Source organism: Pan paniscus, chromosome 7 (assembly GCF_029289425.2).
Source record: "Pan paniscus chromosome 7, NHGRI_mPanPan1-v2.0_pri, whole genome shotgun sequence".
Lineage (NCBI taxonomy): Eukaryota > Metazoa > Chordata > Mammalia > Primates > Hominidae > Pan > Pan paniscus.
In genome coordinates, this window is record NC_073256.2 from 18,510,918 (window position 1) to 18,537,100 (window position 26,183).

Here is a 26,183-nt window from a genome sequence, read left to right on the forward strand (position 1 = left end):
CTTGGGGCGAATATCATTCTGTTTTGCTTCAGGTCTCTTTTTTTTTTTTTCTTTTCAGAGTAAGAAAACATTGATTGCCCAATAGAAACAAAGGGCAAGGAAGTGAATGTTTATGGTTGAATACAGGAGAATTCCAGGGGCATTTATTTTATAATGTTGTGTTGTTATTTTTCCCAGGGGCATAAAGGCAATGCATTAGACTGCTCAATTTTCCACATTTAAAAAAAATCAGCTTTTTATTAGATAATGGTTCTGGATTAATTGCCCCATCCTGCATGGCTACAAACTGTTGTAACTGCAAATGCTCCTCCGTACACAGCATGTCCCATCAGCTCATCTGAGTGAGCTACAACAAATCAATATCGAATTGGTCAAGTCAATTGTCTTTAACTTTACATGGGGGGAAAATCTCTAGTTCAAAATAACAACCAATGTTTTGTTTATCTTTCTTCCTACAGATGTATATATTTTGGAGTTAGAAGGGCAACCACAGATTATCTACTTTAGTAATCCTCACACTGAAAGCTGCTAAAACTGGTTTCTGCCAAGAAGAATGGTCAGAAGAAGAAGAAGAAATGACATGTACTGTTACAATCATTAAAAAATAGAGCGTTGGCCAGGTGCGGTGGCTCACGCCTGTAATCCCAGCACTTTGGGAGGCAGAGGCAGGCAGATCACCTGAGGTCAGGAATTCAAGATCAGCTTTTCCAACATGGTGAAACCCCATATCTACTAAAAAATAGAATAATTAGCCGGGCATGGTGGTACATGCCTGTAATCCCAGCTACTCAGGAGGCTGAGGCAGGAGAATCACTTGAACCTGGGAGGTGGAGGTTGCAGTTAGCTGAGATCACACCACACTCCAGCCTGGGTGACAGAACGAGACTCTGTCTCAACAACAAACAAATATATACAGTGTCAGTTTAATAATTTCTTTGGTATTGAAATAATCTACTTTCAGAATAAAGAGCAGTTCACCATTTCAGGGTGAGAAAGAAAATGGGGGATGGGTGCTTGCTCATTTTATTCCAGACGCCCTTATGGAGACATAATATTGCCCATTTACATTGCATTTTTTCCAAGATTAAAATAATTCAAAATTTAGAGCATATAAACCATCTAATCATAAAATACTTAGATATTTAAGATATTAATGACTGTCTTAATATCTTTGGGTTTTTCTTCAAACATTACTGATTACAAGCTGGTGAAAAAGGAAATTCTAAATCTTCTCATTCTACACTTAATGTTGAGAGTCGCCCTCACCACACAGAAGAGTGGAAATATCTCTAAAGACTCCAGTCGCGCTGCACTATGTGGTTAGGTTTTGTGCATGTTAATGATAAAATGAATTGCGGAGGGTTGAAAGCAAGGCTGTGTAAAGAAGCTGATGAACTTGGGTTCCCAAAGCAAAATTCACAAAAGACTCATCAGATTAGGAGGCATAAATAAAAGAATCTATAGGGCTTTTGTTCCAAAGCACAGAGAGATTTCTTCCTCCCTTTTCATTCATTCATTCATTCATTCATCCATTCATTCATTAATTCATCAGTAGATACTCGCTGTGTACTGGTAGCTTGGGCTGTCAGCGGATGAGGAGGTATGGTGTGTGATCTGTGGGTCATGGATGGGAAAACCCCAAACTCTCAAGGGGCTCATATTGAACTAAAGGTACAATCAAGGTAGGTCCAGTAGAAAAATTCCACTGGCCTAGCAGGAAGAAGCAGAGGAAGAGATGAGCCTGCAGGATGTGCACGACTTCCAAACACAGGCACTTTCATCTTTCAAGTGAAAGAAGCAGGAGTTTGTTTTAAATCTAGGTATTTATTTACCTAGATTTTACCAGGTATTACATATCTACATAAACTTAACTTCAGCTGGGCGTGGTGGCTCATGCCTGTAATCCCAGCAGTTAAGGAGGCCAAGGCAGGAAGATCACCTGAGGTCAGGAGTTTGAGACCAGCCTGGCCAATGGTGAAACCCCGTCTCTACTGAAAATACAAAAAAATTAGTCAGACATGGTGGCACACACCTGTAGTCCCCGCTATTTGGGAGGCTGAGACAGGAGAATTGCTTGAACCCGGGAGGTAGAGGTTTCAGTGAGCTGAGATCCTGCCACTGCACTCCAACCTGGGTGTCAGAGTGAAACTTCATCTCAAAAAACAAAAACAAAAAAACTTAGCTCTCTTAAGTCTTATAATTAGAGCAGTCCTCCATCACTGCGGCAGAAGGAAAAACCAGTCAGTTAAACAGTGAAGGCTGGTTGTTGGAGATGCAGCCGGCCTGAAAAATCACAGTTACAGGCAAAGATAGAGCAGCCTGGGAAAAGTCAGGCTGCACCTGGACAGATGAGCAAGCAGGATTCAGCACAGAAGCCTTCTGTTCTTTGTGTGATTAGCGAGCTCCCAGGAAAAATTTCCTCCCTTTTTCAGGCATATACACAGTGGGCTCCATAGGAACTCACACAGGGAAGAGGGGGCCTTCCTAAAACAAATCCACAGTTATACAAAAAAGAGAAGTGCTGCTTTGTACTTGCCTAGGGACATAACCACAACAACATAAATAAGGGGTAGTTATGCAGACAGCTTTACAGATTAGAAAAGTTACTCAAACAGGTACAGAGATAAGAAGAGTTTCTCATAAAAGCTTTGTAATTCAGCTGTAAAAGCAGCAACCCATTTGGGATCCCCTCTCCCTTGTGAAAAGCTTTCTTTTCTCACATATTAAACTTTCACTCCAACCTCACCCTTTGTGGCCATGCCCCTTAATTTTCTTGGTCATGAGACAATAAGCTTGGATAACACCTTAGACAACCAGACTAGTGACCTTCATCTGATTAATTATCAAATTGCAAGTTTCCTGAGGCCGTCAGGGAAATTCTTCCATTCCTTGTCATGATCTCTCTCTTTTTCTTCCTGCACTTCCTGAACTCTTGCTGATGCCCTGACAGTGAGCAGAGGTGAGGGTAATAATGAACAGGACTTTGGGTGGATCTGATATAGTCAGAGGGCATGGATTTCTTGCTTTGCCCAGTGTTTGTTTTTACTTTTATTTTTTAACATCTAGACCTTTGGGTAGAACTTGCCGTCTTGAATTCACCAAAACCTTGAACATTTTCTATCACCATGACAGGGTCCCACCAGGAAACAGATGTCATTTGGAGAAGAACCCAGTAAGGCAAGGCTACTTTCAAAGCTTCTGTTTACAAAAGGGTGAATCTGGGGACACCACCAGGGACAGGGCAGTGGCATGGGAAGGAGTCGCCACTAAGGTGTGGCTGCTTTCTAGGCTGGAGGCACCAGGGGGCAAAAGTTGGTGCTGAAATCCAGAGGGACATGAACGCATAAGGTCACCCTTTGCGAAGAACTGTGACCTCTGATTTTTGTGCCTTGGACCAGAGACAGCTTCAGGGGACTGCAGGAGGCAGCTCAGCCTCCCACCCATACCCTGGTGCTTCCCACGGGCAGAATACAGGAGCTGCTAGCAGTGTCCACCCCTGTCTGGCTTTACTGAAGCCAGCACTGGATGAAAACTTCTTAACAGGGACAGCCTCACACTCTACAGTGAACAGATAATTCCCTGGCCACTGCTGTCACTTCTTTTACTCCCAGAGGAGTCTTATGAAAAAGAACGATCATAAACAAACAAAAATGTCCACCTTACAGAATAAAAAATACTAAGATGGAAGTAAACAGAGTGGGCTGTGGAACAAGAGCTAACAGTGCCTGCAGACCCTGAGCTAGACATTTTCCATAAATCTTCTGTCATATCCGCAACAAAACCCTTAGTTGGGGAAACGATTATATCACTTCTGCAAGAGAGGTTTGTGTACTTGGATCTAATCTCTAGAATCTCAAGAGCTGTGGTCTCCCAGAGGAACCCAGATCTTGGGGTGAAGCAGAAGTGGAGAGACTCAAGTTAATGGAATTGCTTGAAAAGGAATGAGGCCTCCACTGAAGGCACCAGCACTTCACTCCCTGCAGACAGAAGATGAAATCCTCATGTCAGCAACAGGCATGTGGGCAGCCAGTGTCACCTTGGGTATCAAGAACATAAAGCACTTTCATACTCAGTCTCCTACAGATGGTAAGGGATTAATGAGGCGCTGAAGAGGAAACGGGGCTCATAGTGGGAACACCTAAGGCACGCATGACGCGCTGGAACGTGGCCTGGCCTGGGCCTACCTCCCCTGCCGTTCGCCCCGTGTGGTTCACTTCCCTGCATTTACTATGGAAGGCCCCTAAGGTGTACAGAATGCCCACTGCATGCCACACTCTGGAACAGGCAGTTTACACCCCTCTTGATTTATCTGAGTGACAACCCTATGGAAAGGATTACTATTTTATTAATAATTGTGTAAGCGATGACATTTGAACTTGAATAAGGCACATACTTGCACAGCTATTGAATCCTTGCCTCTCACTTCAAATCCTATGTCCTTTCAACAGTGAAACAATTTCATTTTCTCTGTCATACCTTTCTCTGGAATGACACATTACCATTGATTACCTTCCTCATCTTAGAAGGCTCACGGTTTCCATTCCTCATTTTCTCTAATGATTAATTCCCATGCTTGACAAATATTTTAATACTGTTAAAAGAAAGGACAGAATGCTTTCTAATACCAAATGAGTCATTATGCATATGTCAATTTGTGTTCAGATGAGGACAGAAGAGATATTCTCCTTATTACAAAAGAAAAAAAGCTCTGCCTAAATCTTACAGTAGCAGAAAAATCTCATGCCCAATTGATCGGATATCCAACCTGATATTGATTTAATATAAGAGTTTGGCCGGATATGTGGTTCTACATTGAACTTTAGATCATTTGTGCAGGGTTTTATCATAAAAATCATTTTCAAACTATTGTAAATACTACATCTCCCTCTACAGAACATTCTACACTAAAAGCTAACAATACCAAAAGGTTAAAATTTTATTTTTAAAAAACCCTTTATTCCTTCGACTGTTTCTCAGATTTTTTTTCCCTTCAGTTTTCCCATCCTTTTCCAATCTAATTTCATTAAAGGGTGACTGGCTGTGATTATTCAACAGAAAGTGCTATGCAAACATTTACAGATTGATTTTTTTTTTCTTTTGGAAGTGGGAGAGACCTGAGACCAGATGGGTAGTCAGAGTATGGTGGCTCCCCTCTGCCTCTGAGGCCCAGGGGACAGGTTTACCTCTCTGTCCTCTCAACTTGCACAGGACTGAGCACAGACTATGGATTATTGTCACACAAGCAATTGTCAGGAAATCCTAAAGTGATGAAGATGTAGGTCAATCTATAGTATCGTTGTCAAAAGATTTTGATTGTTTCTTTTATTAGTTTTAGCAGAATATTTGTTGCATATAAAACCTCATGCAGTAGTCTGCTCTAGCATGCAGATGAAAACAGAATTGATTGACCCGAGGGGGTTCATATGTCCATGCCAGCCCTTCCACTAATTGCTAGGCAACAGAAAAACAATATGCACAGATGCAAAACACCAGGGACAGGCGCACCCGCAGAGCAAGGCTAGAAACATCACATGAAAAGATTGCCAGGGAAGCATAGAAAACACAACCCAATGGGTAGAAAGTCCTAGAAGAAGCGTGAGCAGAAAACAGCCCCTACAGGAAGTCAACCCACTTGGTATCTCACTAGACGGTACTCATCTCTCGTTTGTAAGAAAAGCAAACCCTTAGTGAAGCTGGTACCCAGTAACTGTTATGACATGTGTAAGGTCGTGGGGGGAGCAAAACCAGTGGAGAGCTGACTGCACCTGCAGAGAAAGAAGGGTCTGCACATTGAGTCTCCAAGAAGCACACAGGCTGTTGGCTTTCAGCTAAAGGACAAAGGGCCCTTCTGGCAGAGAAGCACCATGACCCAGTCCAGGCATGGCCAGGGCTTCCTATGGCTGAGTGATGATGACGGGCATTGAGGAGAAGGCACCAAAACGGCAGGTGTGGGAGACACCTTCATTCCTCCCAGAGCTATTGATCTGGTGTCTACCAGGTCCTGGGCACGTGCAAAAGTCATCAGCCAAACATGTCTGCAGATCTTGTTTTCTCTTTGGAAGGACGTAGACATTGCCCGAAAGCTACTTTACTTTCCAGGCAGTGAATGGTCAAAAATATTTTAATAGACAAAAGAAAAGAACCAACTTCTCCTTTCCAGAGATCAGTCTGGTCTGGTGTGTGTGGCGTGTGCAAGGACGGAGAGAGACTGGTATGAAAATGACTGACCGTGTCACATTTACTTAAGAGAGACATCTGGAGGGTCCAGTCTCAGACAGTGATCAGGGCAGATGTGACACATGGTTAGGAGATAGAACCACCACGATATTCCTCCATAACAAAGTGAAGTTAGTGAATGTTCTTTCTCCCAGAAAATACTTTTGGATATAGAAAAGAAGGAAGAGATAACGTGGGGAAGGTGGTGGGTGGGATCGCTTCTTCTTAACTGCTCCATTCTCTCCTCTGCTTACAAGGGCATATTAATCCTCATATAGAAAGGAAAGGGACTCACAGACAGAGTTTTTATGGCTTCCATCCTTGCTGGGCAGCATCTTGACTCCTCTTGACTTCAACTCAATCGCCTTTTTCACTGGAAGAAACAAAACCAAGCCATTAGCAGGTAAGACTTGGAGATCATAAAACCATGTTGTATCCACACAGCACTTCCAGTCATAACTGCTTTCTATCAACCCCTGAAAATGGGAAATGTTCTAAGAGGTGAATGATACCAAGTCAATGAAGTCAAAGAGCTTGTAAATAATTATTGTGAGGCTATCAAGCAGCAAGATCACATCTGACAGTATCAGTGTCGGAAGCTAAAAATAATATGTGCTGCCATTGACTTTACACATCCAATCCTATTTACCACTAGGAGTGGCAGATTCCACCAATCATTATCATTCCCCAAATTGTTCAGGCAGATCACTCACTTCATGTATCTATCCTGACTACAGAGTTGTCTAAGTTTGCTATAATCATGAAAAAAAGTTTAGATAAAAACGCCAGTTGCTCATTCATGTATTCATATATTCATTTAGTCACTTACAGTTTACCGAATCTGTATGGGTGGGGAGCAAGTAGAGGAAAGGCATGCTCTACATGCTGTAGATAAAGTGCTAGACACCACCAGTCCCTCCACACACTTTCCAGGCTGTGCAAAAGGCACAGAGGTCCTGGCTTCTAGCATCATCATTCTGAGAGTTAAATATGTTTCTTGATGTACTAGGGCCTGCATTAAACATTTTAATAAGTTTCATTTTTTTTTTTGGTCACTTATGGAAAAAAATGGGGGATGCATCTTGTGATTATAGAATATAAAATGTTATGATCTTCTAAGCAATCCCACACTTGGCTTTACTAAGTGCCCAGTGGAAACATTTCTGAAGTCCCCATATGAGACTGGACCTACAGCAGCTGCGATCAGGCAGATCGGCTCCAAATCTTTGCTTACAACAGCGTGGCCCCATGACCTAAGTAAGTTACTTGTCTCTGAGCCTGTGACTCTATGTGTAAATAAGTGTGAGGGTTAGTTTTATATGTGAACCTGACTGCACCACAAGGTGCTCAGACATTGGGCCACAGGAGATTCTGGGTGTGTCTGTGAGAATGTCATGGATGATATTAACATTTGAATCAGCCAACTGAGGAAAGCAGATGGCTCTCCCCAGTGTGGGTAGGCCTGGTCCAATCAGATGAAGGCCCAAATAGAAGAAAAGGCTGATCTGTCCCAGGGCAGGCAAGACTTCCTCCTGCCTGATGGGCTTTAAATTGCAGCAGCATGTTTTGTTTGTTTGTTTGTTTGTTTGTTTGTTTGGTTTTTCCTGCTTTCTGCTTTCTGACTGGAGCTAAAACACCGGCTTTCCTGGTCTCCAACTTGCTGGCTTACCTCTTGCAGGTCTTCGGTCTTGTCAGCTTCATAATCATGTGAGTCAGTTCTTTATAGTAAATCTGTGTGTGTATGTGTGTGTGTGTGTGTGTCAACACATGCACATAAGGAGATTCATATAGATATGAAGTATATACAGGAGACCCCTGAAGCATACAAGGGTTGGGGCGCTGACCACCCCCCCAACCACCACACACAGCTGAAAACCTGAGTATATCTTTTGGCTCCCCCAAAAACCTAACTGAAAATAGCCCACTCTTGACCAGATGCCTTACCAATAACATAAACAGTTACTTAACATACAGACTCGTATCTACATATATTTTACGCATTCATGACACACCTTTTTCGGATTTTTTCCTGATATTTTTAGGCTATAAGAGTTGTCTGCAAGTTTTTTAATTGTCACAAATTTCCAAAAAATGCTTCTATACATTCATTGAACAGAATCTGAAGATAAGTGGATCCATGCAGTTTAAACCCATGCTGTTCAAGGGTGAACTGTATAAATAAATCTATCTATACACACACAGGCACACACACATACCTATGACCAACTGGCTGTGTTTCTCTCAAAAACTCTGACTAAATACAATGCCAGGATGTCAAGACTGTGTAAGGCTGGAGATGATCAATGCACCATCTTTAGTATGGTGTCCTGAGCCCAGCCAACTCAGTAACCGACTGTGTGTGGCAGTGATTGTTACTCTTTTCAAATCACTGACATGCAGAGGGCTAGGCTTAGGTGCACAATTGCCCTTTGGGACCATCTTCCCTCACTGATGTCACTAAGCACCTGCTTCCTCTCTGGTCTCCCTGTGCTTGGCCCCTGTGTATTCTGACGCACCTGGAGACCATGCCTCTTGGACTCTACCTCTCGAGTCCCTGATACCATGTGTTAGCCTCTTTGCAGCGACATTGTACAGTATTTTTCACTTCAGGAAGCATCCTCCATCCTTCCAAAAGCCATCTGAGATAGGAATTATGACACCACCAGCTCATATCAGGAAGCAAGGCTCACAGGTGCACAGGGAAGACTATGCAGAATTTGAACTGAAATCTTCCAGCCCCAAACTCCAAACCTTTCCACGTGGGCTACTGGCTGGGGAGCATGGAGACAGGAGGGCAGGGCTGCAGGAGCTGGTCCACCTGGAAGAAGGAAGGTGAGATCTGGAACCAATGCTGCCAGCTGTGCTTCTGTATCAAGCCTTGACCTTGGACTTCCCAGTATCAACAGCAGTGAGAAACACATATTATGTATAAACTGCCAAGTCTAAGATATTTTCCTATAGCAAATGTTTGCTATATTTCCTATAGCAATATTTTCCCCAAAAGACAAGCACTTTTCCTGGGTATTTTAAAAGGGCAACGGGGAGATACGAGAGACTGGAAGGAACATATAAACTTTGAGGAGTTTTCCCAACAGTGTAGCTTAGCAATGAAGAAATAAGTCCAATGTGGTTACATGGCTGGAAAAAACTGTTGTGATCAGAGCCATGACTGGACCACAGGGATCCTGGCATTGACTCTTGTGGAAGACAAGGAGGTGGGCCACGCAGATCCCCCTCCAAGGAAGGGCTGGCCAGAGGGTGGCTATTCATCTTCAGCCCGTTTCAGAGAAAGCCCAGAGACAGACATTCACCTATCCCAGGCTCACAACGTCCAGCCCAGGTCCAACCCCATCCAAAGGGCGCTGGTTCATGAACGTCCTGCGCTACGGAACTCTCAGAGAGGGACTTGCTCAGGTGCAACCACGGCACCTGGCGTCTTCCTCCTCTTCTCTTCTGCCTCTTCATCTGTGTGTTTTCTCATCCTCATCTCTGTGTTGTGGTGACAAATATCACAGGAAAGGGAACATGAGATGGGGTATCTGCGTCCACTTCTGCGGTTCTCCTGGTGGCACACTCAGAAGTCCCCTGCCAGCTCTCCCCAGGATAATGCTTTCATCCAGAATGGCAAACCTATCACCCCCACTTTCTTGTGCTGAAATAACTTTATCTTAAAGTTACTCAGGAGAGAGGAGATGAATGCACAATAAATAACAAATAAGAGAATCAGTGGGAAATAATAAAGAGCATAGAACTCAACGAAAATGTCACTCACCCTAAACAGATAAGACAAACAGAGCTCCGTTTACTCAGAATCTAAACAGAAAATTCGAGTAGTCTCTCGGGGACCATCAAGGTATGCGAATAGACAGGACCTATCTGAAAGCTGGATGAGCTAATAAATTTCGTACTCTTGCAAACAAGTGTTTGATGCTCTGTAAAGCTACATCTCCACCAGGGAATATATGTATTTATTTATTATTTTTCAACAAGACAGTGTTATACCGCTGTAGACTATCTGCTCTCTTGAGTTGTAATTTGTTTCAAGTTACTACGTTCTCTTATTGGACAGCTCTGCTAATCTTGGCAATGTTGTACAAAAAGGGAAGGTGACTTGTGGGTCCTGGGTCCACCAGGTGTCTGGACACTTCTCTCCACACGGTTTTTGGGTTCCCCTCTTTTCTTCCTTCCAAGCCCTTCCCCCTCCTCTTCCTGCCTCCAACTCCCCTCAGAGCTGAGCAGAGATTTTCATTTGCAAAGAAACAGGAGAGAGAGAGAGAGAGAGAGACAGAGAGAGAGAGAGAGAGAGAGAGAAACTAGAGCTGCAGGAATGCAGGAGAAAGATAAGTCACCTATGGCAAATCCCTGCAATAACCTGTTCTTTCTCCTGAATTAAACTATTGAGTCATTCATTCTCAGATCTTGGAATGAATGATAAAAATATTTCGTGATTGATGAAAAAAGATAGCTTTTGTGTCTAATCTCAGACCTGCTAAGTCACAATCTTTGGAGGTAAGCTTGGTTTAGCTTTATTTTGTCAGTACAGTTATCTAGTTTTCATATGAGTTTCTGTTTTGTTTTATTGTGTGGAAGATAACTTCAATGCACGCCAAAGTTAGTCTCACATTCCTTGGTGTCTGTTGGCTAAGGTGATTCCTCAGTAATTCAGATTCAATAATTTCAAATACATTGTGGTCTACAGGGGCCAGGGCTGGGAGACCTGGGGAGATGTTGGTCAAAAGATGGACAATTTCAGTTTGATAGAAGGAATAAGTTCAAGAGATCCCTGGTACATCATAGTGACTGTAGTTAACAACAATGTGTTGTGTGCTTCAAAGTTGCTGAGAGTTGACTTCAGGTTTTCTCATCGCAAACCAAGAAGTATGTGAGGTTAAAAAAACAAATTCCCCAAAAGCAACAAACAAAAACTTGAAATAAATATGATGAATCTCTTTTCTGATAACAACATTTAGGAAGATAAATTATGGGGGAAATATTTTTAGTTTAAGGGCTGAAAAATCAAAAACCACCACAATAAATATACCTAAGGGATACATTAATTTTGTTGTTTCATTTACTTTCGTTTTCCTTTTTTCTTCTACATCAGCTGCCTTCACTATAATCTCTCAGTGGTTAGGTTAAAACACACTTTCTGTAGGTTGTTTGAAAATGTGATGAAACCGTTACTATATTGGAATGACAGTGGATTCTTATTACTGTTTTTAAAATGGCAATAATGTAAGAATTGAATTTAACTATTGCTACTTGATGCCACTTCTTTCCCTGTCCTCTCTAGCTGGAGCATCCTGCCCTCCTCTGTAGCCCCTGGGAAAGCTCAGCCTGCTCCCCAATCCCTCCCTGTCATCCCCCTGCCCCATCCCCCACAGCCAGACATCTGCCTTCCTCAAGATCCACTGAACTTCCAAGACCTCTCTTAGGAAACCAAGTCCTATCTTCTACTCTTAATACACCTGTACCGTCCTTCATTAGATAATATGACTCACTGTCTGAAAGAAGCTTTACCTATAAAGGGAGCTCAGATAACCCCAAACAAATAAATAAAATGCAAAATTGTTTCAAACAAATGTAACGTACTCAATATGAGGAGATGCCATTGCAAATCCTCACAAATCACAGAGGAAATTGTTTTGTGTATAGAGACCAACTACTTGCAAATTTGAAGAATTCAGAGTTTGGGAGAAATGGGTGAAAAATATAAATCTTGTGTCTTCGACTTTTCATTAACTTGCAGGTTTACTATAATTTTATCAATGCCTCTTCTAGGCAAAAAGTTTTATTTAAGTAGTGCACCAAAAGAATATTTACTACAATTGGTAACAATAACATTGAAATCTTTGTAAATCCTTAGAATTGCAAGGGCTCACTATGCAGATAGATAGATAGATAGACAGATAGATGTACACATACACACATATGTATATAATCATGTATACATATAAATGTGTAAAATATAAGTATATAACATATAAGTTTATACATATTTATAAAGTTAATAACATATTACATATTATATATGTATATAATAAGCTCCATATATAACATATAAATGAATCTATTAAGCTCCCAATGTCAGACATACTATTGTTCTCTAATTTGTCTTACAATTATTTAATCAATAGATTTCTATTAAATTTGAGAAGTAAACAATCACATTCCATAAGCACTAATCTTTTATATTTACCTTTTCTTTTTATAGTATCACAGCAAATGGAATTTCCAATTCCATCATATGTATTAACTTACATTTGGGAAAACAGTGTATTTAGACTTTTTTGACCAAGCATGGTGGTTCACATCTGTAATCCCAGCACTTTGGGAGGCTGAGACGGGATCACATGAAGTTAGGAGTTCAACAGCAGCTTGGCCAACATAACAAAACCCCATCTCTATCACAAAAATAAAAATAAAAAATAAAAAAAATAAAAAAAATAATTAGCCCCAGCCAGGCATGGTAGTGGGCGACTGTAGTCTCAGCTACTTGGGAGGCTGAGGAACTAGAATTGCTTGAACCCCGGAGGCAGAGTTTGCAGTGAGCCAAAACGGTGCCACTGTACTCCAGCCTGGGCCACAGAGTGAGACCCTTTAGTTTCTCAAAAAATCAACAACAAAAGAATTTTTTTAATGGCTCATTGGTTATCTGGAGCATTTTTTGTCTAGTTTATGATTGCAAAATAAAAATTCAACTGTTCTTGAATTATCTCAGAGCTTTATCAATTTTCAAGTGAAACATGTTTTGAACACAACACACCTGGAGAAATCTCAATGGTTTACATTGTTTCGCTTTTACTCTAGGATTCCGTTTTTTCTAGGAGCATTTACACTATAATAAATTATTTTCTAATATTAGACTTTAGAATTGCTTTCAAAATGTTTAATTTATTCATTAATAGACACAATTACATAATCCACTTCCCCTCCAAATTTTAACATTTCTTCATTAGATTTTTTTGTGTTTTACAGTGAGGAAGAGTCATCGAAATTCAGATCACCTTATATTTTAAACACACATTTAATTATTTTTTGCAAATTATTCATCAAAGTACCTGTATAGTTAAACACCCTAAGACCCATTAAATTTCTAAGTAAGCGTTGAGCCAATTTCCTATTCTCTGCTAATTATTGTTAATGTGTGATTTGCGCTGATACACTGTAAACATCAGTAGGAGCTATGTTTCTACTGTGGCTGTTTTCCGGAAGGACGGAACCATTTCTCAGTCTAAAACCTGAGACTCCATGTCTGCCCTAAAGCTCATCACCTGGAAAATGTGGTTCCGTCATTTTTTTCCTCTTCTGCATGATCATTTTTTCTTTTCTACATGATTAACCCAATTATAAAAATGTGTTGTTCCATTTCCCATATTTACAAACTAAGACAAAGCAAGCAACCTTTTTTATTTTTTATTTTTAGTTTTTTGAGACAGAGTCTCCCTCTGTCATCCAGGCTGGAGTGCAGTGGCACAATCTGGACTCACTGCAACCTCCACCTCCCGGGTTCAAGTGATTCTCCTGCCTTGGCCTCCTGAGTAGCCGGGATTACAGGCACCTGCCACCAAACCCACCTAATTTTTGTATTTTTAGTAGAGACACGGTTTCACCATGTTGGCCAAACTGGTCTCAAACTCCTGACCTCAAGTGATCCTCCCGCCCTGGCCTCCCAAAGTGCTGGGATTGCAGGCATGAGCCACAGTGCCCGGCCTGCAAACAGCTTTTTAAAATGCACACGGCCTGCAGACAGACAGGAATCTTTCCCTCCACATTCCTCTGCAGCTGCTGCAGCCCCTACTCCCTGTGGACATGACGGAGGAAACCCCTCAGATGAACGGTTCTCTTTGCATCTCTTCCCATTCTCTCTTAAATCTCATCAGCTGTAATTTCTCTGTTGCTAAATATTTTGGTCGAATGTCCATCCTCCTGTTCACTCCGAAACAATCAGCCACTTCTTCCTGAAAGCACTTTCTGCCCTTTGCTTCCAGAACTCCACCCTGTTTGGGTTCCTTCTAATTCACTGGCCGCTCCTTGTTCACAGGGATGGGTGTTGCCTATGGCACTTTACTATTTATTGCCATATTGTTGCTGGAAAGTGGTCCTGATCCAGACCCCGAGAGAGGGTTCTTGAATCTCATGCAAAAAAGAATTCAGTTCGAGTCCACAGACTAAAGTGAAAGCAAGTTTATTGAGAAAATAGAGGAATAAAAGAAGGGCTACTCCATAGACAGAACAGTCCTGAGGGCGGCTGGTTGCCCATTTTTATGGTTATTTCTCGATGATATGCTAAACAAGGGGTGGATTATTCATGCCTCCCCTTTTTAGACCATATAGGGTAACTTTGTGATGCTGCATTCGTAAACTGTAAACTGTCATGGTGCTGATGTGAGTGCAGCAGTGAGGGTGGCCAGAGTCACTCTCGTCACCGTCTTGGTTTCGGTAGATTTGGGCTGGCTTCTTTACTGCAACCTGTTTCCTCAGCAAGGACTTTATGGCCTGTGTCTTGTGCTGACCTCCTCTCTCATCCTGTGACTAAGAGTTCCTTAACCTCCTGGGAATGCAGCCCAGCAGGCCTCAGCCTTTATCCAGCTCCTATTCAAGATGGAGTTGCTCTGGTTCAAACGCCTCTTGACAGTATGGTTCAACTTTCCATGTAACTCTGTTGGTCACTTATCCAATGGAAGTACGGTAGTCATCTAATAAAACATTATCATCATCGGAATTATCAAGAAGAGTAATAGTTTTAAAAAATATTTTGTATATGGTACTAAAATGCTGGAGTACATCCTATTTAATTCCACCAAAATATTATAAGACTTATGCTACTGCTACAATCATTTACAAAAAAATAAAAAATTGAGGTACAAAGAGCTTAAATAATAAAGGTCACAAAGCTTGAAATGGTAGAAGCAGGGTTTGCTCTGGTGAAGTCTGATACTAGAACCTTCTGGCTTAACCATATCTCAAGAGTCTGCTTCAGAAATTATAGCCCTGACTTTAACCACACCTTACACTTAAAATTTTTATTTTCATCGATAATTATTACAGTTTTTCATTGATAATTATATTTCAAAATTATATTAGTAAACACTCCTTTCTATTATGCTAAATTTTTTAAATTCAGATTTTGATGAATCAACTCTTTAAACATTTATCTCAGAAGTATTTTAATGAACGTGTATGTTAGTTGTTTAAATATGATTAAACATCTATTAATATTAGTCCCACTATAAGAAAAGATATACACTGAGTCACACAATATTAATTTTGTTTTTCTTTTCCATGAAATGCTTTTATTTATCATTTATCGTAACAGTGAAATATTCATGAAGATATTGTTGTGGGACGTTCCCCTTAGTTCAGCTAAAAACAGGGTCCTTGTCACATGGCCATGAAAGATTAGGTTCACAGGTTATTGCAGAATATTTGAGAAAATTTTTAAATAATCAAGAAGAAAATGTAACTCTGTAAACCCATCACCACAGACAACCACTGTTAGAACGTTTATGTATTTATTATTAATGCAATGTGCATTGTATATATAAGTTGATAGGTGAAGACATATAATATTGGTAGAATAAAAATAAAGTTGTTAATATTTATTATTCTGCCTTTATGACCTCTTTGAACAGTTTTCCTAAGGTATTTTTAATAGATTATTCATAATGTATTTAATTCCTTTATCATTAGAAATTAGTTTTTCTCACTTACTACAATGGTACATTACACCAATCACCCATCAAATTCTGGTCATTTTCCAAGAATAATTTGCTAGAATGAGAATTATTTAGTCAAGGCTGTTAATCTACTAGGCTAAACTGATTTCTAGAACTATAGGACCAGTTTACTTCATCTGATGTAAATAAGAATATCTTAACTAAAGCCTCTCTGCCCACATTGTTTTAGTACATAAAAGAAAATGTTCAGTAATTTGGTGGTTGAAAAATGCTATCTTATTTTTATTAACATTTAAAATAATGCGCTACTGGACCATTGTTTGGGATAAATCTATTATTATCTCATGGTCTGTACATTACATTACGAGAAGCGAGTTGTTAGTACAATGACTCTTTTTTTTAAAGTCTGGAAACAGTTGTTGTCTTCACAAGGTTATTTTGACTGCAGCTCCCATTGTCAGCTTACAGATATTCAGGCATTCTTGCATTTTTTTTTTATTGGATTTTTGATGTCCTTGAATAGGGACCTTTGAGAAAAACTGACAACCAAGTTTTAGGAACTAGATTATCAAATTTTATTTCTACCCTTAAATCAGTCAGTGTCCTTTCCTTGGTCAGGAAAATCATCCTCTGAAAACCCGATGTTATAAGTCATCTTTTGCACCGGGAAAGACAGAGGTACTTACTATACTTGACAATGTGAACCATTTGTATTGTTGACATTCCTGATTGGTTATCAGAATCTTTTAATTTAATGTCGCTTAATAGCAGCACTAAATTAAAAGATAAATGTCTCATATATGAAGTTATATTATTACATGAATCATTGTGTCAAGGTAGTACGGAGGATTAGTGTCAGAATGTCCACAAAACCTTGATGACTGAACTCTTTACTAATGTAAAGGGTAATTAGCATAAGATGCTTTACTGGAAGAAAGGCAATTAACTATTCATCTCACGTTTCCTTACCAAATCAGGGACCCCATTTAAATCACGTATTTCCCTGTGATTTAAGTTTTCAGACATAAGCACATTCAGGATTTAACTTGGAAGCAGGTGGAATTTAAAGATTATTTTACTTAGTCTTGTAGTGATCTATCGGTTTACACCACCGGAGCCAATTTAAACCTTTTCCCTCCAAACAGAGGGAGAATAGAAGAAGCTAGAAGATAAGAAAGCGCAAAGCGGGAGGCAGAATGGGGGGTGAGACAATGCGCTCAAAAACAACATTCTTCCTGCACTCTATGTATTGAGATGTAGCAAACCCTCCTGAGGTGGAAAACAGAGGTATCTCAGACGATTCACAAATTCCAGGAAAGATTTTGTGTCCTGTTCTATTAACTCATTCTTCTTTTCTATACTTCGTTGCATTAAAGTCTTTGCCACTATAATTTCCCAAATTTCCTGCTGGGATTATCAAAAGCCTTCCAAGTTGTTCACCTTGCAAGGTGAACAACGTTTTTACAAAAATCCCAGTTTCAGCAAAAAGGCCACTGCCCTAGAGGCCCAGATAGCTGAGCTCCAATCTCACCCCTGAAATGTTCTGAAATCCTGAGCCACAGCCTCCGATTTTTTCATCTGTTAAAAGAAGGCCTTGAATTAACTACCCTAAAAGTCTAGTTTCTCATTCTTTTTCCAGGCAGATAATGCAGAATCTCAAGAAAAGTGGGTGGTATTTAATTCAGAACAAAGTTCCCATTTTCCCTGGACCATTCATCACGATGCAGACTTTGGGAAAATTAACTTCAGTGACTTCTTTTGACATGTAAGGGCAATAATACATCTCTTGCAAGAGTGTTGTCATGAACGAAGAAGATGCTCTATGCACAGAGGAAAGTGCACTCTGCGTACGGCGGTCAGATGAGTTTGGGGAAGTCCAGGGGTGTCATTCACATAGAACACACTGTAGCCCCCATATCAGGCACATATTATGTACAAATATATACTGGCTGCTTTCCATTCCTCCTGTGTGGAAGGCATTTCCAGTTCTACGTGTGTCCAGCTTTTGGATCTTTAATAGGAAAAATCTCCCTCACAGTGGGGATTTTGAAGTTAGTTGCAAGAAAGACTTAATCATTGTTCTGGAACTCATTAGAGATGTCACCTTGACAGGTTAAAAATGCCTCTAAATCGCAGATTCCTCATGTGTTTAATAAAGATGATCACCACCTGCCCCTCAGAGCTGTGGTGAAGATTACATGACATGGCAAATAGTAGCACCTAGTGCAATGTCTAGCCTGTGTGGTTACACAAAGTGCATGGAAAATACTTTTCAGAAAATGAAGAACTTTCCAAGTCTTTGTTACATTCAACGTGAAATGTTAATGCAACTCTTTATTCAGCGTTTCCCGTTAATCTTCACTGCACACAGGAAGCTGGGGATGAACCTGTCCACTCCCCAAGTAAGACGTCCATGGAGTTGGAAACATGCCACGTCATCTTCACTTTCAATGGAGAAATTGGCACACCTTACCATTTAATCAATCAATAGAGCTTACAGAAGAAAAAAGCAAGGGGAGAGAGAGGAGAAGCTACTGGAACGTGACTTTGGCAACTCCTGATACTGCTTCTGCCTTTTCTATCTATGGGAATAATAAAAGCTGTCCAAGCACAACAACCTCACTGTAAACTATTTCCTTTAAGCACTTCAACAGAATACATGTGTCCTTTCAGATCTGTGAACAACACATTCAACAATAACCACTTCCTTTCTGCTGCCGTAGACCTTTTGTTGTCTCAACACTGGGGGCTAACCTTCTTAAACAGGGGTGACACTTCACAGTAGGAGAAACCTCACAGCATTGGTGGTCAAAGTCTTTATTTCTCAGACACACACACACACACACACACACACACACACACACCCCAGCACATTTCTCCTTCATGACCCATGGGGAAGCTTAAATGATACCTAGTTCCAGGCATGTACTCTAAGCCCTGGGAGATTCATTTTACAGAGCAAAGCTGTAACACCTTCAGATGCTGACACGATTCAAAACAGCTTCAGGAGATGTGAACTTCTAACGTTTGAGACTTTTTTTTGTGAGAGTCTTGCTCTGTTGCCCAGGTTGAAGTGCAATGGCGTGATCTCGGCTCACTGCAACCTCCGCTTCCCGGGTTCAAGTGATTCTCCTGCCTCAGCCTTCCAACTAGCTGTGATTACAGGCACCCACCACTACACCCAGCTAATTTATTTTTTTGTATTTTTAGTACAGACAGGGTTTCACCATGTTAGTCAGGCTGGTCTCAAACTCCTGACCTTGGGTGATCTGCCCGCCTCTGCCTCCCAAAGTGCTGGGATTACAGGTGTGAGCCACCATGCCCGGCCAGCTGTGACTTTTGCATAATGGGAAGATCAGGTTGTCCTGAAATACCATTTTTTTTTTTTTCTCCAGCCTCTGCGTGATTTTCAAATGAATGCAGTTTTATTTGTGAAACTCCTAAATCCAATCATTTTTTTCCTTTTGTAAGCAGCAATGCCCCTCAAGAATCTGAGATGAGTGGCCACATATTCGGGTGTGTAAGTGAGTGTGTGTGGCTGTGGATTTTTACTAGTGACGGCAGATGAAAGTGAATCATCAACGTCTCTAGCCCAGGTTTTTAGGATCAGTCCCATGTTTCTGATTCCTCAGAAAACATCAAACAGTTAGCTGGCACATATGGGACTGAGTCCATTAGTTTAACATCGGTCACTAAGATAACAAGGTAACTTACAGCATTCTAGTGCATGGCACAAAGAGAAACATATTCTTAGGATTTTTAAATTATTAAATTCCAGTGGTATTTCAGGTTCAAACTTATTTTCTCCTTTCTCAGTCCTACCTTAATTATTCTTATTTTGCAAATACCTTTATTTTGCTGTTTTCCTCCTCATGGTTTTGGAAGAGCTTCTTTAATTTCATTAAATAACATGTTAAATCAAAGTTAATGGGGTGAAAAATAAAGGAACAGAATTGTAAATTCTTTACATGAGGATAATACAATTTCTTCCTGAATGGCCAACCTTCATCATAAGCCATTTTTTGAGAAATTAATTACAGGGAGTTTTCTGAGAGGCGCTGTATGAAGAAAATAGCAGAGAATGAAGTGCCCGTTAAGTAGCTGACTGTCCACAATGGGAAGTACTGATGCATCTACATGCCACAGGTGCACCCAACGCCGTCCTCATCCCTCACCTCCTGCTGTCCCCAAGCCCCCCACAAGCCAGTACACATGGATGGAGTTGGCACAGGTTGTACAAGTAGAGATGTGTCAGAAGCATAAGGAAGAGGCCGGGCAAAGTGGCTCATGCCTGTAATCTCAGCACTTTGGGAGGCCGAGGCAGGTGGATCACTTGAGGTCAGGAATTTGAGACTAAGAATGCAAAAATTAGCTGGGCATGGTGGCTGGCACTTGTAGGCCCAGCTACTCGGGAGGCTGAGGCAGGAGAATTGCTTGACCCGGGAGGCAGAGGTTGCAGTGAGTCAAGATCACACCACTGCACTCCAGCCTGGGCGACAGAGTGAGACTCCATCTCAAATAAATAAATAAATAGATATAATAGCTTCAGCTTTCATAAAATCTAAGACGAAGTTGAGGGTCACTTTAGGAATTTGAAAGCACAGTAGCTAAGAAATCAACATGTGATTAAACTCCTAATCTTAAATAAATATTAAAAAGTACTTGCCCCAACCTTAGACAGATCTGAAACCATTCTCTCCTGAAAAGCCGTATCTCTCTCTCTTACCTTTGAGTTTTTCTCTGATCTATAACCCTTCTTACCTCTTGTCAATATCTCCAAAATACTGCCATTAATAACTCACCTTAAAAGGACCCTGGTGGGAAAAGTCCCCATTAGTAAAACTATTTGGTCCACGCATGATATGTGTATATTCCGCACGGTGTTCGGTAAATTGCCCTAGGATCAATTTTTCTGGATTCTAGATTACAAGCGAAAACTCTTGTCGTTAGGGTTTCTAACATTAGCATTAATGCTAATCGTTAGCAGAATGCACCTGCACTTCTGCTGTGTAACAAGAAACGATGCTGGTCTTGAGTAAAAATATGTGTGAGATTCCCCGATTTCAGGGATGAACTAGCTGCTTTTCCATGGAACACCATTTTTACATGAGAGACTAGCAAACTATTGTGTGTATGCCAGTTTTTATTGTCACATAAATTACTACCAACTTAAGAGCTTAAAGCAGCATTTTATCATTTCCCAATTCTGCAGGTGAAGCTCAGCTGGGCCCTCTGAGCTGGGTCTAACACTCAAGGAAATAGTGCAGCTGCTTTCTTCTCTTAGAGTCCTAAGGAAGAATCCTTTTTGACATTCAATCAGGTTATTGGTGAAGTCCAATTCCGTGGTTCTAGGACTGAGGTTCCCATCTTCTTGCTGGCTAATGAAGGGGCCACTCGGGGCACTCAGGGAAGCTTGTGGCCATGCACCCTTCCCTGCCTTGTGACCCGTCCATCAACAATGCAACGGGGACTCTCCCAATTCGAATCCTCCTCACACTCAAAACCTCTTCTCAGGAAAAAGTCCCTTTTAAGGGCTCATTTGATTAGGTCAGGGCCACTGAGCACCATCTCCCTTTCTTAAAGTCAACTGAGCCATAAGCTAATCATAGGACAGAGAACACATCATATTCACTCAAGGAGGGTGCATTCTCCAAGAGCATAGATCATGGGAAACTATCTTAGGATCCTGTGTATCCTCTTCAGATATTCAGAAATTCATAGTTGGGCATTTAGTCATATTTACTTAAAAATGAACAGTCAGCTATCATTACCTAAACAATTATTAGATAGTCTTTTTGCCAATGATGAAATTTGGGTTTTCAAGAAAATATTAGAATTTTAGACAAGCAGTATCTATCTTTGTAACTTCCCAATACTTAAAGACTTTTTTTGCTAAGAGCAGGGTGATATTAACACATGTGCTTTTTTAGTTATTGCACAATATCTAACTTATTTTTAGATATAGACACTAACATTTGAAAGAGATGCATAAAGTGAACCCATTATTTCAAAATGACCCAACTTACTGCTACCAAATCACAGATGAGTAAATATTCATTCAAAATGCAAAATAGACCAACACATTTTACTATAATAAAGTGCAAAAAGTTGACTTATATGGATCCAGATTCCACTTTGCAGCTAACTTTTAAGAAATAGCCGTTTGTTAAGTGTAATGTTGTGTGAAAGAAAAATATCCACTATTATCTAAGAGGGATATTAAAATACGCCTCTCTTTTTCAACTTTCTACCTGTGTAAACACAGATTTTGTTCATTGACTTCAACCAGAATAACAGAGCACAGCACGTTAAATACAAAAGCAGATATGAGAAACCAGCCTCTTTCACCATGCGAGATGTTAAAAAGTTTTGCAAAAATAGAAAACAATGCTACCTCTTTTACTACTTTTATTTCACTTTTTGTTTGGTCAAATATACTTATTTTCATAAATATATATGTTAATTTTTAAAGGAGTATTGTCATTTTTAAATGAAGTGATAAACATTTAAAATTTTCTCTCAATGTAATTCTGAATATATTAAGTATTGGTAGCTATATAACCTTTAAAAAATGAAGTTCTTTGGGATTTTCAACAATTTTCAAAAGGGTCCTAAGGCTGAATGATCTGAGCACCCTTCCTCTGGGCTGGGAGAGGAATTAGGGAGGGGGAATGAGAATTGGCCTCTGGGTCACTCCTCGTATGCAGGAAGGACATTTACCCTGGGCTCAACCGTGAGAATTCAGGGACTCCATGAAATTAAATAGGAAAAGAAATGCATTTTTATTTACACTGCCTTCTAAGTGAAAATTGGTATTTTCTTCTGTTATGAGTGTAAGCAAAAAGCCATAAGAATACCAGCAGTACTTTGCCATCAGCAGAAACTGTAGGTATTGCCTTATCACATTAACAGTGATGGTAGATATCAGAAGCTTTAATTTAAAATTCAGACTATTGTCGCTATTACATCTGCCATGGTAAAGAAGCACATACCCCACTATGTACAAATTCTTTTTAAAATATGTTGATGACTATTTCAATGCAACTATCTTTGTTTAGTATCCTAATATTTTATACATCTATAAATGTTATTCTGGGAAGAGGCCCATTAACCTCTCCAGACGACTAGAGGAGTGAGGCAGGAGGTTAAGGGCCCTCAGCATAGCGGTTTCGAAGGTGAGTTTTCAGCAAAGGAGGTAGAGACAGCAGATAGATAGGAAAGGGAGTAAAGGAGGGAGTTGTGTCCCGAAGGTAAGGAGGTAGGTTCAAGGAAATGAAAGTGAAAAGAGATTAGTGTTGCTAGGAAGGCCCTCAAGGTGTGGGTTGAGAGGTAACCAATGAGTTTGGCAGGTCCAGCGCCATCAGACCTGGACAAGTGCTATTTCAGTCACAGGGCAGGACAAAGATATCCCTGAATGGACAGGGAAACAATGAGAAAGAGCCTGGATGACCAGGATAGACATCACTTGAACATTTTTATTTTTTAAAAGGAAGCAGAGATTTGGGACCACAGCTGAAGAGCGACTGTGGGGCCAAGGGAGAAATACCAGTGATGATTTTGTGGGTAATATGAATGTGTATGTGTGTGTTTATGTGTCTGTGTGTTTGTGTCCCTCCCATGAGCCGCTTGTATTAACTAGAAACAGTTGAGGAGAGAAGAAGTCTGATGGCTTAGGAGAGAGAAGGTTTCAGGGAAGGAGTGATGTCCAAGCAACAGGATGGAGTGAGCAGTGGAGGACCTGGCCTCAGATGTGGCAGAGGCAGCCACCACTGCAATGAGAGAGTAGGCAGAGGGCCACATACCAACTGCTGTGTTGTTAGTGAGGGCAGAGTGGAAGGACTTGGGAACACGTGAAAACCATTGATCTAGGAATCTTTCAAGGACTGTGACTCAGTATCTCAACCCACGTATTTCACTTGCAGTGGAAAAAAATACATCTACCATTATTAAATATGCCCTTGAAAAGATGGAGCCTACTCCTTCTATCTTTGATAGTGGGCTGGACTTAGTGACTCCCAAGCAATGAATAGAAAAAACAGTGGAAGTAACTGTGTGTGACTACGGAGACCGGGTCATTGCAAGTTCCTGCTGGCTCTTTCTCTGTTGAAGAATTGTGCAGCTCTCAGGAAGTCAACAGACATGCCATGAGGGTACTCAAGCAGCCACTGGGAATGCCACCTAGTAAGGGACCTGAGGTCCCTGCCAACAGCCATGCAGGCACCGAGGCGTCCTGCCAATCTCCACATGAATGACCTCTTGGAACTCAGCCTCTGTTGCCTGCAGCCCCAGCCAGCATTGACTGTAAACCCATGAGAGGCTGGGAAAGAACAGCCCAGCTAGGCTGCACATCATCTCCCTTAAAAAATACGTGAGCTCAGACACCTTGGTTGATTAGGCCAATAATAATTAGGGTAATTTACTTGTAGCAATAGAACTAATCCACCACCATCTTTCAGGCTATAATATAAATCTCTGTAATTAGAAAGGATGGAATGAGATTGGTGATAAGCACAGGGGTCAGCAGGTATTGAATGTGTAGAGCCAGATGGGATGCTTTAAACCAGAGATGACAGGCCAACTTTGAACACCTTTATTCTCTTGCATAGTTTGGGTCCAGTGTTTCTGAATCTTCATGTTTTCAGGAGAAGCAGGAAATCTGGATATTCATGTGAAGTTCCCTGTGTTACCAGGGTAGGTACATCAGTCCTTTTTTATCTTCCATCATACGGGTGACATCAGTCTGTAGTTCTGGTTTGTGAGTGGTACGAGGTGTATATTTACCTATGAGCCCTTGAATACCAGAGGGAACTTGCCAGTACATTTCTCATTCCCGAGCCTTATTTTTAGCATGCCCTCTGATGGAAATCAGTTGTGCAAATATCTAATGTTTTAATAATCAGTTTGAGTCACTCTCAAGCAATGTCTCCCTGCCCAAAGATAGATTTCCTGTCCCGTTAAAAAAACCTGAGGAAATGTCTGTTTAGCAGCATACACAGATAACCTAACAATTAATGACTAAACTCTGAAGAATTACATTTATGAATATACATACCATCAGTAAACACAGTGAACACAAACCCTCAATATTTGCATTTATTTTCTCTTAGTTACTAATGGTAGCTATCCTTTTTTCTCTATATATAAAGATAATGGCATTTAATGTTACCCAACTTATTATTATCCCATAATACCAATTATTTATGATATTAAACATGGTTAAAAAGTGTTTCCTTTTAAAACCATACTTAGAGCAATGTGAATGTTTAATTTTAAATTGTGTTTATTTTCATAGTTGCGTTTGACAGTTATCACAAGAGGAAAGCTAACCTCTGGAAAGTAATTCTACATACACATACCTTTGAGGCAGTCAGCTCATCTACAGACCCTCCCGCCTGAACGGTGGCACTGCAGTTCCCATAAATATACCTACAGAGGGTGCCAGAGAGCTGGCAGCCCCGCCCGGGCACCAAGTGGATACCTCAGCTCACATGGGCTATTCCTGTCTAATATTCTAACATGAGGGTGACCAATGTGTGCATTAAAAATTAATAAAGAGTAAGAAGCTAGAGCTCTCATGCACTGCTGGTGTGAATGTAAAATGAGGCAGCTGTCGTGAAAAAACAGTATGGAAGTTGCTCGAAAAAATACTAATAAAAATGAGCATATGATACTGCAATTCGACTTTTGCGTACACACCTGAAATAATGGAAAGCTGGGATTCAAGTAGATGTTTTTACACTCAAGTTTAAAACAGCATTATTTACAATAACCAAGGAGGGGAAGAAAGACTGTCCATAAACACATGAATGGATAAAGATAATGTGATCTGACCATATAATCGGTTATAATTTAGTCTTAAAAAGGAAGGAAACGCAGGTACATGCCACAGATGGGTGAGCCTTAGGGCAGTGCGCCAGGTGAAATATGCCTGTCACAAAAGGACAAATACTGTATGATTTCATTGATAATTAGATACTTAGAGTAGTCAAATTCAAAGAGCGGCGGGGAGGAGGGGGTATGGGTAATGAGAGTTTAATGGGTGCAGACTTTCAGTTTTGGAAATGGATGGTGGTGGAGGCTACACAACAGTGTGACTGTATTCAATGCCCCTGAATTGTACATTTGAAAGGGTTTGGCTATGATAGTGTCTGCACCCAAATCTCATCTTGAATTGTACCTCCCATAATTCCCACGTGCTATGGGAGGGACCCAGTGGGAGATAATTGAATCATGGGTGCTGTTGCCCCCATACTGTTCTCATGGTAGTGAATAAGTCTCATGTGATCT

At 40.7% G+C, this 26,183-nt stretch overlaps 1 protein-coding gene across 2 annotated transcripts in view; it reads right to left on the reverse strand.

Annotated features, from left to right (window-relative positions):
* Positions 1-26,183, reverse strand: part of CSMD1 (CUB and Sushi multiple domains 1) — a 2,070,470-nt gene that overhangs the window by 777,571 nt on the left and 1,266,716 nt on the right. For both annotated transcript variants that reach the window (XM_034966977.3, XM_034966976.3), the window contains exon 7: positions 6,512-6,589. In XM_034966977.3, coding sequence (XP_034822868.1) covers positions 6,512-6,589 — 78 coding nt within the window. The remainder of the gene's footprint in view (positions 1-6,511; positions 6,590-26,183) is intronic.